The sequence below is a fragment of the Empidonax traillii genome, unplaced genomic scaffold, assembly GCF_003031625.1.
Source record: "Empidonax traillii isolate 1590-97213 ecotype Southwest subspecies unplaced genomic scaffold, ASM303162v1 scaffold761:size885847, whole genome shotgun sequence".
NCBI classification, from domain to species: Eukaryota; Metazoa; Chordata; class Aves; order Passeriformes; family Tyrannidae; genus Empidonax; species Empidonax traillii.
The window spans coordinates 61302-78330 of NW_020955954.1; the positions used below are offsets into that span (position 1 = coordinate 61302).

Below are 17029 nucleotides of genomic sequence, written 5' to 3' on the forward strand. Positions count from 1 at the left end.
GAAGATGCCAAGAGAACAGAAGACAAAGCTAATTCTGAGGAATCCCCTGCTACTAAAGAGTCCTCAGCCAGTGAGGGCGGTGATCAGAAAAAGAGGTTTGTTTTTTCTCCGTTATAGACCAGATGCTATCTTTTATCATTGGTCATTAAGTGATGCGAATAAGCTGTTTCCTTCAATTGGCCACCGAGACTGATGAAATTGTAGCCTGTTCCTAAAGAGTGTGTTTTATTTCTCCATGTGCAGATATTTTTAATTTTTTTTTTTAAACACAGTGAGTTTGATTTCTTTCCTGCCTCAACCTTCAAAGGTTGTTCTCCCAAATTACTCTTATTTGTAATCATCATCTTAATGTAAGTCTGTTTAAGAATCTGACTTCATTGTTTCTTGTCAGATTTCTTAAGTATACAGAGATGTGTTTTCATTTGCAACGTATTTTCTGGTAGGTATTTAATTTTAGCTTTTTTCATAATTTATATTAAGTCACTTTCATTTCTGACTTTAATAATATGGTGTTTTGTCTCTAGCCCTGTTGAGGAGGAGAGAGATGCAAAGATAACCTCAAAAGATGACAAAGGTATGCTTGTTTTCAAAAGTAGAATTTTAATGGTTGCTTGGATAAGTACTGGATGGGGTATTTCAACAGGAAAAGCATAGCAGTCTGCTGTTGTTAAATAGTATAAATTCACCTCTTCCTGGATTTTCTTTATTCATACAAAACTAATTACTTTCCTTTTATGCGTTTTTTAAGAATGCATTGCACTATTTTGTTTGTAACTTGATCTCTGAAGATATACATTAGTACATGGCAAATATGTCTTTTATGGCACTGAAGATGCTTACTAACAGCTGTTAGTGAGTCAAGAACCTTTTGCAATTGTTTTTTCTTTACTATACACTTATGATTCTTCACACCGTCTTCTGTTTTGCTGAAGTAATTTGAGGGATCTAGTATTCACATACTAGAATGGCAGAAAAACTTACAGCTTCATGTTTTCTTCGAGTTTGATTTTATTAAATCTTTGTCCATGCAAAATCTATTTGTGGTGCAAATGTGCATCATAAGCAAGAAAAAAATTTCTTGATCAGCAGTCATGTGTCTGCTCCTTCTTCTCCTTGTGCTTCTTCCTTTTAATACATCAGGCATCTGAGTCTTTGCAGCTCACCCCACCTTTCTGTTCTCTTCTACCTGACCAGGGTAGAAAATGTACAACTGACTGTTAACATAAGTTTTACACACTGCAGGCAGGTAGTTCAACATAATAATAATGAGCAAAAAACTCATTATGAGATCTGTCTACTGATTGGACAGGAAGAATTTGTTTGGGTTTAGTTGGGTTTTACAACAGACTCAACTCAACATCAGCTGATTTTTCCAGGATCCGGGGTTATACCTATTTGTGTAAGCTACTGGACCTCACTGTGAGCTTCATTAGTGTCTTCTCACCCTAAAGTCTGTAGTCTTGTGTTCTCTTATTTCAGAATATTTAAAATGTTTTGTGCATGCTGTTGCTTACCTGAGAACTTGGGTATATTTTTGTGGACTGAGAAAACTCTTGAACTTTGCATTCAAAACAACCAAAACCTGGGTATCTGATAACCGCCTTGCTCCTGCATACCCTTCTTCAAAGGATGTGGTGTGTTCTGTAACATTGGGTTTAATCATTTTCTGAGTTAGTAAACATCAGTGGGGAGAGGCAGCTACTAGACTATGTGACATTCTCTACGTATAGAGCAAAATGATTGAGCCAGGATTCTGGTGCCAGTGTAACTGCAGGTAGTCATTTTGAAATCATAGAAGTGATGTGGAGTAAAATCATGAAAGTCTATGGCTGAGCTCTTTAAAATACCAAGACAGTGTATCTCCCATGTGTTTGCATGCATGATATACCTTAGTCCAGGCACTTCTTGAGATAGATGAGGGCAGGTATATATCTATTCTCTTTCATACAAAATACCTCTTTTTTGTTTGTTGGGTGGGTTTTTTTGATTTTTTTTTAAGATATTGATGCAAGTGATTGCATCCTTCCCTAAGAAACTTGTATAAATATTAACAACTGTGATCTCAGTGCTAAGCTCATGCTTGTGACAATAACAAAAGTTATCGGGAAGTAAAAGATGGAAAGACACATTAAATAGCATTTTAGAAAGGTTCTGGAAAAAATATCTTCCCTCAATAAAAGCAATTCTGTGGAATTCCATATATCACCAAAAAATAAAAAGGCATATGGAAGCAGATAGCTGGAGTGAAACTTGCTTCCCTCTATTCATTGAAGCCTTGGAACTGAACACTGCCAAGATTGATAAAAGGATAATAAAGGCACTTCAAAGGAGACTGGAAACAGTATCCTTACCTAAGTGCTTTATGCTGAAATGCAAACACTAAAACTTTTGAGTACAGGTCAAACACTTTTTAATCACTGAACTTTGGGTTTTCAGACTCTACAAGTTCATAAGCAATTATATATTCCTCTTTCTAGTTTAGATGCAAAATTGGATGGGTGTCCTATAGTTCTTGGCGTGGTTAAAACAAGCTAGGTCTTTTCAAACTCCTCTTAATAAAGTCACTTCATATTCGAACCGTGGGATCTGTGTGGGCAGAAATAGGAGAGCAGTTTTCTTGGTTTTTTAATGGTGAATGTCTTTCCTTTAGAGGTATAGTTATTCTGCATCCCATCATCATTCCTTTGGATTTCAGAAGATAAAGAGGGCAAGATGTGAGCATAAATGATTGCTAATAATTCTTGCAGATCTTCTGTCTTTTCTAGTTAGTGGAAAGTTACTGTCGATCCAGGTACATTTTGAAATGCCTCGGTTACTTCAGTGGTGCCCTGGTCGAGTTGCTTTCTTGACGAATGATATAACATGCTTCTATATCAACACTTGAGGTTCCATCCAAGTTTTGGGACTTGTAATGCTACTTTCCTTCAGGAATGCAAATCATGGGAGGAGAATGTTACACATTGCATTTCACTTGCTCTGTGATATTAAAAAATTAAAAATTTGTGATACTGCTCCTTTTTAATTCAGAAGTAGTTGTTAATTAGGATTTGGGGTATGTTCTGGTTTTTGTTTTCCTAACTAGGTCGCACTGCTAGCAGTTCTGGTAGAAACTTCTGGGTGAGTGGACTGGCTTCCACTACCAGGGCTACAGATTTGAAGAATCTGTTTAGCAAGTACGGAAAGGTAAGGGATTATTTTTGTTTGGTTTGTTGTTGGGATTTTTTTTACTTGAAACTGTTAGTGAGACTTCTTAAGCTCCTGTCACTGAAAGTACCGATGAAAGGAATCCAATTATCAAAAATATTGTGGGATATCAAGGAAAAAATTGTGGAAGTACACACTGAGTGACTGAGGGTTTTTTATTCAGTTGCTTTCTTCCAAAAAAAACCATAAAATTCAATTTGCAGTCCTTTATTTGAAACGGTCAATAACTGTTTAAACATATGTTTGTCTTCTGTGCAGTAGTATAGTATCTTTACCCATTGAAAATTCACGGTCAGTGCTGAATTTAATGCTTATAAAAGACTGCCTTAGGACTTGGTAAAATATGCAGTAAGTGTTGAAACACAATTATTTGGGAATATCTTAAGAATTGCCCTGGTATCTGAAGTTTTATTTTTATTTAGGGTTGGCAGTTGCTTTAAAAAGCACTTGTTTGGATAGCTTGGGATATCAGGAGGTGTTGTTTTATTTCGTTGACAGGGGGGGTCGTGCTGTTGTTATTAATGACAGACAAAATGGCAAGTTAAATCCTCCTGTCAGTTGGAAAAGTGAAAAAGCTAGTTTAATAGAAGACTTAAATCAAAGACAACAGTAAGGATTCTTGTAAGACCTTTGAAGCCTGTTTAAAGATCTGAAAGTTTTTACGATCAAGAGACTGTAGTAAAAGAAAACTGTACGTGCAAGCAATCTGCCATTGAATGTTTTACCAATGAAAATACTCTGGAACTTAAATATGACCTTAAAAATAGGTACAAAAATGGATTAAGTGTAGCAAAGCTTTGAGTTTTTCTGCAGGTCACGAGACTAGTAAAACCCTTTTAATCCTTCTCATAACAATAAAACTGCAATGCTTTCCTTCCATTTATTTGCTTAGAATTCCCTCTGGTAACCTAGAACATTGATCGTAGAGGTGTGCCACAAAATTTTAAATGTAACTAACTAAAAACTAAGTGACAGCAAACCTAGTATTTGCCTCTACATAGATGCCATAGTAACATTTAGTCATTTAAATAAAATGACAGTTATTTTCTTTAGGGTATTAGCAGAGGCAAAGCTTTCTAGAAGGAAATGCACACGTGCAATAAATCAAATGCTTGGAAGTAGGTTCTTCATTCAGCTGTGCTTTAAAATACGACACTTCTGTGAAATATGGTTGATTTCTGTAACGCAAAGTGAGCTGTATTGAACATAATGAGCCTAAGTAAGCACCATTTATGTGGGCTTTTTCAAGCTCTACTTTTTGAGGAAACCTCCTGTTTCTTAAAGAAGATAGCAGATAACATGGTTGGTCTGCCTACATGCTGACATGTAAGCATTTTTTTGAGGGAAGATGGGATTTAGCAGTTGAGCTAGCATTAGCATGTATGTGGAAATCAGCTTAAAAACTTCTATTGTTTTTTAATCTTTTATACTTGAACAAAGTGGTGGTGTTTATGTAAAGTTAGATGCCTTTCTTTTTTTTCTTTTTGTCCCCTTGTGGTCTTTCTCCAGAAAAGAATTCAGTCTTTGGCTCCCATCTGTTGATGCAGCTTTTGTAGTGTTCCATTGACAACAGAAGCATCCTTGCAACACTCGTTTGTGTTTGTTAATCTCTTAACAGCAGAAGTTTCCTGAATGATAATGGGCAGGAATTAAAAAGGGTAGAAAGTGGAGCTTGCAGTTCTTGGTTGTTACAGTGAGTGTAACACATCTTTATTTTGGAAAGGTGGTGGGTGCAAAAGTGGTCACCAATGCTCGCAGTCCTGGTGCTCGCTGCTATGGCTTTGTTACAATGTCTACTGCCGAGGAAGCAACCAAATGTATCACCCATCTCCACAAAACAGAGTTACATGGGAAAATAATTTCTGTAGAAAAAGTGAGTACTTATTCTCAAAGATACCAAGTTCCCATCAGATTGTACAAATGATTGAGACCACATTCTCAGCTGATCGTGTGCAAAATAAATTTCAGGCAAAAAATGAACCTGCTGGGAAGAAGACAAGTGAAAAAAAAGAGAATGAAGCAAAGAGAGAGACAGTCGGTGAGAGGTACTGTTCTAAAAATTCTCTGTCCAAAGGTGTTTTGCTGTTCTTCAGTCTATGTTGATGTCAGGGAAAACCAAGTTACAGTAAGAGTAAAAAGTTTCTGTGGCAAACACTCAAAAAGAGGAGTACGTGCATTTTTTAATTTTTTTCTACAAGATAAACTTCTGTTGATGTTCAGTGCCTAGTTTAACAAGTCTCTGTTATGTGCTTTAAGGTTTCAAGCATACCTTTTAATTTAGCTGTGTTTGGGTTTTAGTAACAATGGTGGTGCTTTCATGTCTTAAATCTATAGGAAAGACCATTTGAGGGTTTGATCTGTATGTCCCTGTTTCTTCATTACTTTTTGTCTCTTACCGGAATAGGGTCTCCTCCAGTGATGGTGGGCACAAACAGTTAAAAGAGAGTTGTCCAAGATCCTGTTTCCAGAACATGTTCCTCTTCAGCACTATGCTTTTTCTCTCTGGCATTACTGAAAGTAGCTCAATAAGACACTAGGAGAGTGAATAAGACACTAAGACCTTTGCTTCAGTTGTCTTCTTGAGGCATAATTTCTGTTAATGCTATTTGCTGAGAACTTTTTGCTTTTATTTCACAAAGTTGCCAGACAAAACCAGTTCACATTGGCACTTCTTTAATTGTCACATTGTCTAAGAAACTTTGTGGTATTAAGTTTATCATAGTGTGAATTTTTCCTCATTCCTCCAGTTGAGAAGCCTGAATCAAGTGTTCTGACAACTGCACAGGATGGTCTGGATGTCTTGTTTTCTGGTATTGGATGTTGTGGAAGGAAATGTTTGGAAATCTAATTATGACTGTTATCACATCAGAATTCTACCTTTTTAGTGTGTTGCTAGCATTCTGCTTAGATTTCCTTTTCTCTTAGTCTGTATTAGTCTAATCTATATCAATATCTATCTATAGACCTGGCAGTGGTAAAAGGGACGAAAAATCTGACCAAAAAGATGATCCTAAAAAGACAGAAGACAAAGATGAAAAGGAAAAAAAAGATAAAGATGAACAGAAGTCTGGTTCATCAGATCAACCAAAAACTATTAAGTCGGGTAATTTGGCTATTCTTGTTTCATAGAGTAAAATATATTTTGATGTATGAATATTTAATTTTAGGTAGTTCTTTCCAAAGAACTGCCAATGTTCTAGGATTGTTTTTGATTCTTAGTTGGAAATCCAGAGTGTACAAGGGGAGGGTGTTTTGAGGAGGGAGACGTTTGACATTTTGTTATCCTTGAAAGAAGCACTTGGATTAGGTGTAGTGAAATAATTGGTTTCGAAGAGAGGGTTAAATGTCCATTTTCACATTTTAGAGAACATAACTTATAGCACAGCAATGAGTTTGGCGTAGGTTGTGTAGTTTGATTGTTTTTTTCCACCTCTGATTTATTTAGGAAGTAAAGGAACAGAGAGAACAGTAGTAATGGATAAATCCAAAGGAGAACCTGTTATTAGTGTGAAAACATCAACTACATCAAAAGACAGAGTGAGTAATGTTTCTGTGTGGGAAACATTTTCCTTAGAAACAAATACTGAATCCTGCTAGGCTACATGTAACCCACACTTGTCTTGCCAGTTTGTCCAATTAGAGTTTCTTTAACATGGATTTACATCTTAATTAGTAAAATACCTTTTGCTTGGCTGATACTATAGTCAGCAATCAAATCCTGCCAAACAAATGTGGGAAGGTATTGCTGTGTTAATACATAGCGTGTCTGTAATGTTAAAAAAAAAACAGCTTTTTTGAGAAATGCAGGGACCAAGCTTTCAGATATGATATGTACAAATGGAAACAGAGCTTAGAGTATTGTTTGTAGTAGTTGTCCTTTAATAAATTAAGTTTCTCTACTTCAATATTAAATACAGAGCATTAAGAGCCAGGATCGCAAATCAGAGAGCAGAGAGAGACAAGGCATTGTGCCATTTGACAAAATTAAAGCACAGCGAAAAATGAGGGAGGCAGAGCAGCGCCGGTAAGAGCAACTATGAAATTGTTTGACATTTTTTACCCTATAACGCATGTTTTATTTTCATTTTGATTAAAATGACTAAGAGAGAAGAGGATTTCAGGGGTTTTTTTTCACTTGAAAGTTAAATGTTTCTGGGTCACATATCTATTGAACTTTATTCAGGTATTTATTTTGGGTGGGATTTTATTTTTGTTTTCATGATATTTAATACAGGATAAAGGTGATAACGGCCATCCTTCAAATTCCTTGCTAAAACTGACTTGAATTCCATGTTTTCCACACATTACAAAACTTGGATTCCTCACCTAAAAAGTACTTGAATTAGCCAGGAGGAAAATGCTTTTGTCATTCTTAATGGAGAGGAAGAAGTTTGTCTCTCATAGTTAGATTTCTGAGCTTGAGTGAAGTCATTATCCAGCATACCATTCTGGCTTTCTTGGCAGAAATAAAATATTCTTCACAGATACTCTATTTCAGTATAAGAAATGAGCAATGGGCATTTGGATTCAAATTCCCCTGACTATACAGAATTGTTTGCCCCCACTGGTGGGTTTTGTGGGAGTAATATGATCAGTCTCTTAAAACAAGTAATTCCTGCGTATGCTGAGTGTCTTCCCTCCATACCCTCCCTCCTACACCCTTCCCAGGTATAATTTCAGTCATTGTGCTATTAAGTTTTAACACTTCTTTCTCTCTCTTTTTCTTTTTAACTTCCTTTGTTGAAGTATTACATCTGTATCCTTTTGTTTCTGTTAAAATAGGACACGTGAGCGTCGGGAGAGACAGCAGCACCTACAGACTATCCGTGAACGAGAAGAAAGGGAGAGGCTTGAGATTGCTCGTGAGAGACTGGAAATTGAAAGGCAGCGTCTTGAACGAGAACGGATGGAAAGGGAAAGACTGGAAAGAGAACGAATGCACATAGAGCATGAAAGGAGAAGAGAACAAGACCGCATTCAGCGAGAAAGAGAAGAGCTGCGGCGCCAGCACGAGCAACTGCGCTACGAACAGGAACGTCGCTCTGCAATGAGGAGACCGTATGACATAGATGGCAGGTAAAGCCAGCAAATACAGATTATGCAAGTGGAAGACTTTGCTGCCAGGTTCTGTCTCATCAGCCTGGGCTATAAAAAGCCATACTTAGGCTCTCACCTTCCATCAGTCAGCAGTTGTTGATTGCGTTGAGCTGACTGTGTTTAAGAGGCCTAGTCAGTCTATCCTCTCTTAATTTTTTTCAACTCCATTTTGAACGTAATTACTTTTCTTTTAGTTTGCACTAGTTTGCACTTTAGTTGGGAAGGAGGAACAATATTAAAAATCATTATCTGGACTAAAGTGAGTACGTTTTTTTCTCAGGAGGGATGATCCGTACTGGCCAGAGGCAAAACGAATGGCCATGAATGATAGGTATCACTCAGATTTCAGTCGCCAGGATCGCTTCCATGACTTTGATCACAGAGATCGCGGTCGTTACCAAGAGCATTCAATAGACAGGTTGGTGTCTTACCTCCACTGTATTGCCTGAAGTTAAAAGACAAAAAACTGTATTTAATGTCACATTTTGCTGCCTTTACTGTGTGCTTGGTTTGCACTTTATTTTTCAAGTGTAGTTTAGTGGCTGTGGACCTTTTCATCTATAACCATGAAGAGATGTCTATTGTACCATGAGTTGAAGCTTCTGGCAGGCTTGTTCAGAGTTTTTTTACAATGCTGTTTCACATACTTGTAGGATTCTGAAAAATTTCTAAATAATTTGAAGGCACCTAGCATTTTAACAAGAATATTTTGGTTTATACCTCAGGACTAATTGGTTTTCCAGGAATCCAAAATGTGCCTTGGTTTCCATATATTCCAGCTGTTTGTGCCTTTTGTAGATGTTGGCACTATGAGGAAGCAAGATTTTTCACCTATGTTTATAGATAGATGGATTTTTATAAACTGCCATATGTTTTACTACCACAATCTGATTCTAATTGTCTGCTATTGTAGGAGAGATGGATCAAGGACAATTATGGGAGATCGGGATGGACAAGTGAGTTGCTTTATAGAGCTACGGAAACATCTTAACATCTTATAACCTGTTTTTTTATAGTGTGTGTCAGATTAAATTTCAGTAGTTGAGAATTACATGATATCTCCCAAAATACATATCAGTAATCAGATTATCTTGTTTACTTCAATAAGATGAAATTCAATTCAAAGACTTATAATAAAAGATATAGTTATTCTGATAGAAATCAAAACAAGTGAATTGTTTCAAAATAGAGTATTCCAAAAGATGGCGTAGAAGAGGCAGAGGTACAAAGTACACCTCTATGAGGTTATGTGGAAATAACAGCAAAATTAGTAAAGATGTTTACACTTTCTGAGGGCTGGGAGAAAGACCTTCAGGGCACATTCAAAGAGTGAAAGATAAAGAGTCAGGGAATGCTCAAGTGCCCTTTACTGATGGTTAAACCATGAGATTTGGAGGGACCTGGATAGTCTGGAGAGTTGGGCAGAGGGCAATATCATTAGGTTCAACAACAGGAAATGCAAAGAGTCCTGCTTTTGGAGAGGAATAACCTTGTGCAGCGATACATGCTTGGGACCAGCCAGATCAAAAGCAGTTCTGCAGAGAAGGACCTTGGCACTGTGGTGGAGAGGATGATGATAATGAGTCAGCATTGCACCCTCCTGGCGAAGAAAGCCAGTAGCATCCAGGGAAGCAATTAGGAAAAGTATTGCTAGAAGGTCAAGGCCTTTTTACTCAGCACCTGTGTGGTGTTCTGTGCCTAGTGCTGGGCTCCTTGGTACTTATTGGAGTAAGTGCAGTAGGGCCTAGAGAGTCTTCCGTATGAGGAGAGGCTGAGAGAGCTGGGAACTGTTGAGCAAGGAGAAGAGAAGGCTGATCAATGGGCATTAATACCTCATGAGAGAGAGGATATGGAAAGGATGTAGCCAGGTGCTGCTCAGTGGTGCCCACCAACAAGACAAGAGTCAATGAGCACAAACTTAAACACGTGAAATTCATCTAAAGATAATAAAAATCGCCTTTAACTGTGAAGGTGGTCAAATGCTGGAACATGGAGAATTTGGCTCTAGCTGTGAGGAAACTTAAAACCCAGGGGAAGAATCTTCTAGGCAGCATGCCCTGGCTGATTCTGCTGGAGCAGGAGGGTTGGACTAGATGATCTCAGGAGGTCCCTTCCATCCTAAATGGTTCTGAGATTGAGTAATTACAGCTGAGCAACTTTAGGAAATAAGGTCTGTTTTGTGCAGTCCTGTAAGCGTTCCTTGCCTTTTAGCATTACCCAGATGAGCGCCATGGAGGACCAGACCGTCACTCACGAGACTCTCGAGAAAGTTGGGGTAGCTATGGATCTGACAGAAGAATGAGTGAAAGTAGAGGGATACCCCCACAGTCACGGTTAGTACAGTTAACTAAAAACTACATTTTCTAGTGCATCAAAGGAATATTTCCATATGTGAAAGTAGGACGCAGTTTTTGGAAGTACAATTCTTTTTTTCCAACATTAACTCCAAGTGTCTTGGATGGACTGCGAGTAGCTCATGCAGCTTGCCTTGTCCATCAAAACATGCATCTTGGCATGAATTTTTTTTGCTAACCACACATCTTTAAGTCTTTGTGCTTTCAACTGATTTTAACTAACATTTCTATCAAAGCTTGCTATTATCAGGATAGTGGTTCTTCCCTGATACCTTTTTTCATATTTGTCATCTTATTTGGTTTTAGCAGAAGGATTCTACTGAGATTTGACTTAACAGGTAGCAGTATAAATATAAGATTGCATGCACCTTGGTAAAGTATTTGAGTAGGTTTGTGACTTAGTTTCTGTACTTGAATCTATTTTGTGTGCTCAGACTCATGTGAGAAGATATGAATTTCATACCTTCACAGGGATGGACGTGACTGGGGAGATCACAGTCGAAAGTTTGAAGGACACCAAGATCGTTCCTGGCAGAGCAGCGTGGATGGAGGAATGATAGGACGGGATCATGAGAGATGGCAAGGTGTGGTTCTTGCACAACAATTCATTAGTTGTGCTATGTAAAGAAGAAGAATTACAGGCATTATTACTGAAGTAAAACTATTATTGTAGATATAAAGGAAGCATTTGAATTTTTTTAGGTGGAGGTAGAGGGAGACCCGGCCATGTGATGCATCGTGGAGGCATGTCAGGGTAAGAATTTCGAAAGGAGAGAATGTTTGTTTTCCTTTTACAGGACATTTCTTCTAAATAGAAACTGGCCAAAGAAACACTGTATGGGAGTATTGGCTTTTTAATTCATTACTTAAACGTCAAGGAATAATAAAATATTCCCATGGGTTTCATGTAATGCATCTAATGGAAGAGTGAAAAATCAGACAAAAAATTGTGGAAGAACACCCATACTAGCAATCTGATCTGACTAGCAACAGAGTCACGAGAGAAAATTAAAATGTCTGAATCACTTTCTAGGCGTGGCAGTTTCATGCAAGGTGGCAATCAAAGTCAGATCATGCATGGAGGAGGAATGCAAGGAGAAGGATTTGCTGGCCAGGAGAGAGCAAACAGACCGAATGATCCTCGTTTCAACCGTCGCTACTGATTGTGTTTAATTTTTAATGCAAGGTGGCAAGTGAAACAAATCTGTTACCCAGGGTTACCATTAATCGTAACTTATGGGCTACTGTAATTTTTTTAAGCTGCTGCCATATTGTCACTCAATCCAATGTGAATTCATTTGTTTTGTAAGGTGTTGTTCATATCCCATTTAAAATGTTTGTTAATGAAGCATTCCATTTTGCATAAATAAACGCCAGTTTACAGTTAATTTCTGTGTTTCAGCAGTCCCTGTAAAACTAATTTATTCAGATGTATGTTAAACCTTGTAACTTTGTTTCAAAGATGAAGTGTCAAAATGCCTTACAAGTGTCCTTTTGCACTTTCAGTTTCACATAACTCCCAGAAATACACTGAAATACTGTGTTACCTTAGACCTGGCAAAATTAACTAGCCTACAAGCCACCAGAAGAGAACCTGCACAAGTATCTTAGCACCATTATTTTCTGGGGTGTGTACATAGGTAACTATGACAGAAACTCCTGCAAGAAAAGTTGTGCTGCTTCAAAGACAGTTGACATTGGGAAGTTAAGGAAGCAGTGGGGTATGGATAGAGGTTATCAAGGTTCTAGAATGAGGTAAAGCATCTGGCACCTGCACAACAGAGAACTCCAACGTTTACTAAGTTTGTAGCTTCCATCTGGACCATAGGTTTGGACCCATCAGGAATTAACTTTTAAGCACTTTTTAAAGCCATTTATACCTTAGTCAAATCCTCTGAAATCTCTTGGCAGTTGGTTTCATCATATAGCTGCTTGTTAAAAAAGGAAACAAAACTGAAAATCCTTCATTGTCGTGTTTTAAATCTGATTCCTAATTTGAGTAAGCTCTTACCTTGCTCTCCCTTCCTACCACTGCCTGTTTCCTGTTCTGTAGTTGTGCCTAGTTAGCACATCAGTGTGGAAGAAATGCCAGCCCTGCTGCCAGCAGCGAGATCAATCCCTGTCCCTGGTTTTAGAAGCATGAGCAACAGCTCTGGGACAGAGACCCAAGAACAGAGAGGTTACAAGCTGTGCATTTACAATAACCCATCTGATATATACAGACGCTTCCTGTGAGGAGGGAACAGATTCATACTTGTCCTGTGCCATGATATAATGACTTCACCAACCTCCATGCTACAATCCCATCACAAAGGGTTAAAAATAGACACTCAGTCTGTAACTTAATCTTACAATAGTGATGCCCTCTAGGCCATTGGTGCTCCTTCAGTACACCTTGGCTGTGACTGAAAACTGACCTCGGAAAAGTTTTCATCCACACGAAAACATGCAGAGTCTGCCAACTGGAGCATATTTCAATCTAACAAAATGTTTCACGCAGGTTCAAAATGTTTCATGCTCAGTTACTCTCCCTGTGCTTGTATAAAGGCCCTAGGCCATCTTTTACAGCATCTTTTACTGTTACCTTGGGTTTTGGTTTTTTGGTTTTTTTTTTTTTAACTCTTGTTGGCTTGTTTTGAATTAGGTGGCATTCACTTTCAAGATTAATTCAGCTTCAGAACAATCTGTTTAGCTACCAAGCTTGGCAGCTTTGGAACAGAGGCAGAACCTCAGCATACGGCCAATACTTCATTACACAAATGATCTGTGATCCCCTCTAGGAAAAAGCAATTGTTCCAGTCTGTATGCTAAAACCAATCCAAATACAAATTGAAGTTCCAAAGTCTTTTATTGTAGCCCTTACACAGCTGAGCTGCCCTCCAGAGCAACGGACTGTGCATCCTCTCAAAGAAACATAGGACAATCATGAACCCTGGAGAACGTGTTCATTTGACAAGATCCTTCACATACTTCCAGCCTTCCACCGTGTATTCACAGGCCCTGGCCGGAGCTACAGACAAGGCAGACATGACTGACTGCACTCCTGCAAGGAAAGCAGAGAAGAATTATCCCAAGATCATCATTCAAGCCAAATTTGCCAGTGTTACTCTAGCATTGTAGATCTCTAAACACAGAGAGAAAAACTGAGCTCTAACTCAGATGCTTTCAAACAAACACCCTGTGGCCTGAAATATCCTAGGTTCAAGTACAGCTTTATTGTCTCAGTAACATTTGTGACACAGAAATTCCAACTTAAGGGCCTGTATATGAGAGGAAACAATCACAAGACTGAAACAAAGAACGGGGCTAAGTTCCGTTTTATTTCCAGCTTTGTCACAGACTCCATGGGTGATGCTGGACATGTCACAGGATCTGTGTACCATGTTTCCCCACAATTACACAAAGACTCTTTGCTGCACCATAGGAACTATGTATTTATAGAATACTATAGAAACTAGGTATTTATATAACATGCTTTAACCTTCAAACAAGATGTCTAAAATTCTAATAACAACAGGAATGCCCATCCTTTCCGAACATTCCAGGGCTCAGTTCAGACATACTAGCATCTCTAGAGTCTTCAACCTTTAACCAAAGGTACACCTTTCTTAAGTTATCCTTTATTTTTATCCTCTAGTTTCCTTGATCATTGCCAGTGCTGATGAACTCACTACTGCATAAACTCTACTTTCTTATTGTGGGGGCCACAGGCCTCCCTGAACACTTTACTGAAACTTTGAATCATCTTTCTTAGATTCTAGGATAGCATAAACATGCCTGTCTCGGGGCAAAGGTAGGCAGCAAGCTTTGCGGGTAAAAGAAACACCAGCTCCCCTGTTAGAAAAGGCAGCCAGGTTTATGGACACGCATCCTCCTCCTTATTTCACAACTGAAACAACAAGAAATTAAGTCCAAAGTCAGTCAGTGTACTAGTCTGAAGCAGAATATGCTTCCTCAGTCCCAGTCCCAATGCTGCTTCCACTACACTGAAACAGCTATCAGCTCCTTCTCCATCATTCAATTTAGGAGGATAATGTTGAAACAAGACTGCTATAAGCTACATCACTCTTGCTCCTTTCAGAGCTTGGCGAGCAGTTATTTTACCTTTATTCCAGGAATCAGAGGGGGAAAAGTCAAATTTTGGAGTGGGTGGGAGCTAGAAAGAGAAAGACAAAATATCAGCACGTGAGGGGTTTCACTTAAGAGTTCACATCATGTTGGCAAAGCCTCTTGACCTCAGATCTCAAAAATACTTAGGTGCCTACTCTCCCTAAGTCTCAAAAGGGATCAGACATGACACTTTCTGGGGTCTACTCTTTTCCCCATTATCGAGTAGGGGCAGAAGATAGTACAAATCATTTGGGTGCTTGTGAAAAAACATCTCCATGGCTGTCTCCTTACCTGGCTGTCATCTCTTAGTTTATAGTTGTCTCTAACGTGAAAAATGCTTTTCAAACTTGAAGCAAAGGCTTCTTTTCTGAGGATTTTAAAAACTAACAGATGAGGGCCTCTTCTGTTTAATTTAAATTCAATTTGATGAACTGCTGGCAATTTGAGAATATGGGAGGATAATATTTTCATTGTTTTTTCTAAAAGCATGTAGGATTCTTCAAAAGAAACTTAGGAATACCACTACACAGTGAAATGTCACCCAGAGCATGTTTACAATCCCCTCCTTGACTCTGCATAGGCTGGTTACCCCTTCTCCTTTCAAGTAACATCTGTGAGCCATGTATCTCCCCCAAATTTAAAATTTTATTCTCCTTCCATTTCAATCCTCTTCAAAATACTTGCAATGTTAAATCTACTTTCAACAGTAAAACTTCTGCCAACTTCACTGGAATCAGAATATCATCCCAATGTTTCCTCCTCATTCAATGTGTTTGTTTTGCAATGTCCATCTGAACAGCCCTTACCTCCCAGCCTAGGTAACTTGTCCACTCCTGGATAGCTGGAGGCAGTGCTGCTTGAGCTTTTTTGAGTGCTTCAGCACCTTGTGTGCCACTGCCCAGCAGCCCCTGATCATATGCCACGTATACAGCAGCTCCAGCCAGGCTTCCTTTGATAATAAGCCTGAAAGGATCAAAAGCAGAACAGTTCACATTATGACCATATTTCTCAGTAGGTTGTGACTGCCAAAGGGAAGGTATCAGTAAAGAAATCTAAGGGTCACAAATACTCTGATGTCTTACTGCAGACAAAAAGCAGCAGAAAAATATCTAGCTACCCTCCTTTTATTCCTAAGACAACTACTCCCTGTTAGCCCCTTGAAACTGCACCTATTCGCATTTTATCAGTAACAGTTTTCATGAAAAAAATGTGATAAATGTTGATAAAAGGAAATGAAAAAAGGCTGATAGAAGGAACTAAAGGATTCTGCAGTGGGTAAGCCATCCATGTGGTTCTTGCTGCCTTATTAATAAGGAATCTGATAGACACCGATACCTTGTAAAGCTCAATAAAGTCCAGTTAACACCTGGCTATGGAGTTTGCATTGCCCAGGCTTTTAAAGTTTCCCAGCAGACTGCATGGTGTGCAGTTTTACAGCTGTAGTGGCAACCTACAAAACAGATGACAGGAAGATAATATTTGGCCTTTACCGGCAATTTCGTTATAAATAAGAGATCTGAAGAGACTGACTTTTCCAGATTCACAGGACAGAGAGTTGTTTTCCCTTTAAAAAACCAGGAAAAGCTATTGTATGAACCAACCAACCAAAACCTGCCAGACAGTGATACTGCAGTAGTAGAACACACGGACAGATACAGTTGTCGAGAGAGGCAAGAAGAGAATCAATACTTAAATTCATGGATTCACACGTATTTTGGGAAAAAGGGATTTCTCTGCTGAAACGTACTGTTCGCTCACAAGAATACCCTTCCGCGCTTCCTCCCTGCCAGTGCGGCTGTTATTTCCAGATCTGAGCGTGTTCACTCAGCAAATGGGCGCCCTTCCGCGGCACTCTGGGGTTAACGTTACGTGTTCATGCTCGCCCCGAAAAAAACCGCCGCAATCCCGTCCGGCAGGTGAACACAGACGAGGAGCTGCCGAACGGCAACCAGCCGGGAGCGGGGGCAGCCGAGGCCAAGGGCGCGGCGCGGAGGTGCGAGGCGAGGCCGGGGCTGCGGGCACGGGCCCGGAGAGCCGAGGAATCCCGGGCGCGGGAGTCGGGGGCGGGCGGAGAGAGCAGAGCGGGAAGGGCGAGCGCCGGGCCGGGCTGTGCGGGCAGGGCCGCGGGGACTCACTTGGCGGCGGGGACGAGCCGGGCGGCCATGGCGGCGGTGGCGGGACTGCGGGAGCCGTCACGTGTCCCAGGCCGGAGAGCTCCGCCCGGCGGCGGCTTGGGGGGCGCGGCCAAGAGGGCCGAGGTTGTG

The 17029-nt window shown here is 39.6% G+C and overlaps 2 protein-coding genes across 2 annotated transcripts in view; one reads left to right on the forward strand and one right to left on the reverse strand.

Moving 5' to 3' along the window:
- LOC114066377 (scaffold attachment factor B1-like) overlaps window positions 1-12134 on the forward strand; it is an 18809-nt gene extending 6675 nt beyond the window's left edge. The window contains exons 8-22 of the mRNA XM_027901013.1: window positions 5-95; window positions 525-574; window positions 3083-3183; window positions 4928-5077; window positions 5173-5249; window positions 6168-6307; window positions 6650-6741; window positions 7122-7228; window positions 7987-8280; window positions 8582-8719; window positions 9215-9257; window positions 10513-10634; window positions 11127-11239; window positions 11358-11409; window positions 11689-12134. Of these exons, the coding sequence (XP_027756814.1) occupies window positions 5-95; window positions 525-574; window positions 3083-3183; window positions 4928-5077; window positions 5173-5249; window positions 6168-6307; window positions 6650-6741; window positions 7122-7228; window positions 7987-8280; window positions 8582-8719; window positions 9215-9257; window positions 10513-10634; window positions 11127-11239; window positions 11358-11409; window positions 11689-11818 (1700 nt within the window). The 3' untranslated portion in view covers window positions 11819-12134. The remainder of the gene's footprint in view (window positions 1-4; window positions 96-524; window positions 575-3082; window positions 3184-4927; window positions 5078-5172; window positions 5250-6167; window positions 6308-6649; window positions 6742-7121; window positions 7229-7986; window positions 8281-8581; window positions 8720-9214; window positions 9258-10512; window positions 10635-11126; window positions 11240-11357; window positions 11410-11688) is intronic.
- A 1350-nt stretch (window positions 12135-13484) lies between these two features.
- Window positions 13485-17001, reverse strand: MICOS13 (mitochondrial contact site and cristae organizing system subunit 13). The gene is made up of 4 exons (XM_027900972.1): window positions 16901-17001; window positions 15572-15728; window positions 14760-14811; window positions 13485-13698 (listed from the first exon to the last, which is right to left on the reverse strand). Exons 1-4 carry the CDS (start codon window positions 16927-16929, stop codon window positions 13601-13603), a joined length of 336 nt encoding a protein of 111 aa, XP_027756773.1. The 5' UTR covers window positions 16930-17001; the 3' UTR covers window positions 13485-13600.
- Between the last annotated feature and the right edge of the window lie 28 nt (window positions 17002-17029).

What these genes read in the sequence shown, in the direction of transcription:
- MICOS13 (XM_027900972.1), bottom strand. Translation starts at nt 16,929, where the DNA reads ATGGCCGCCCGGCTCGTCCCCGCCGCCAA. An exon ending in CGGCTCGTCCCCGCCGCCAA is followed by an intron (nt 15,729 to 16,900) that starts GTGAGTCCCCGC and finishes TGATCCTTTCAG; the next exon opens with GCTTATTATCAAAGGAAGCC. An exon ending in CAAGTTACCTAGGCTGGGAG is followed by an intron (nt 14,812 to 15,571) that starts GTAAGGGCTGTT and finishes TTCTCTTTCTAG; the next exon opens with CTCCCACCCACTCCAAAATT.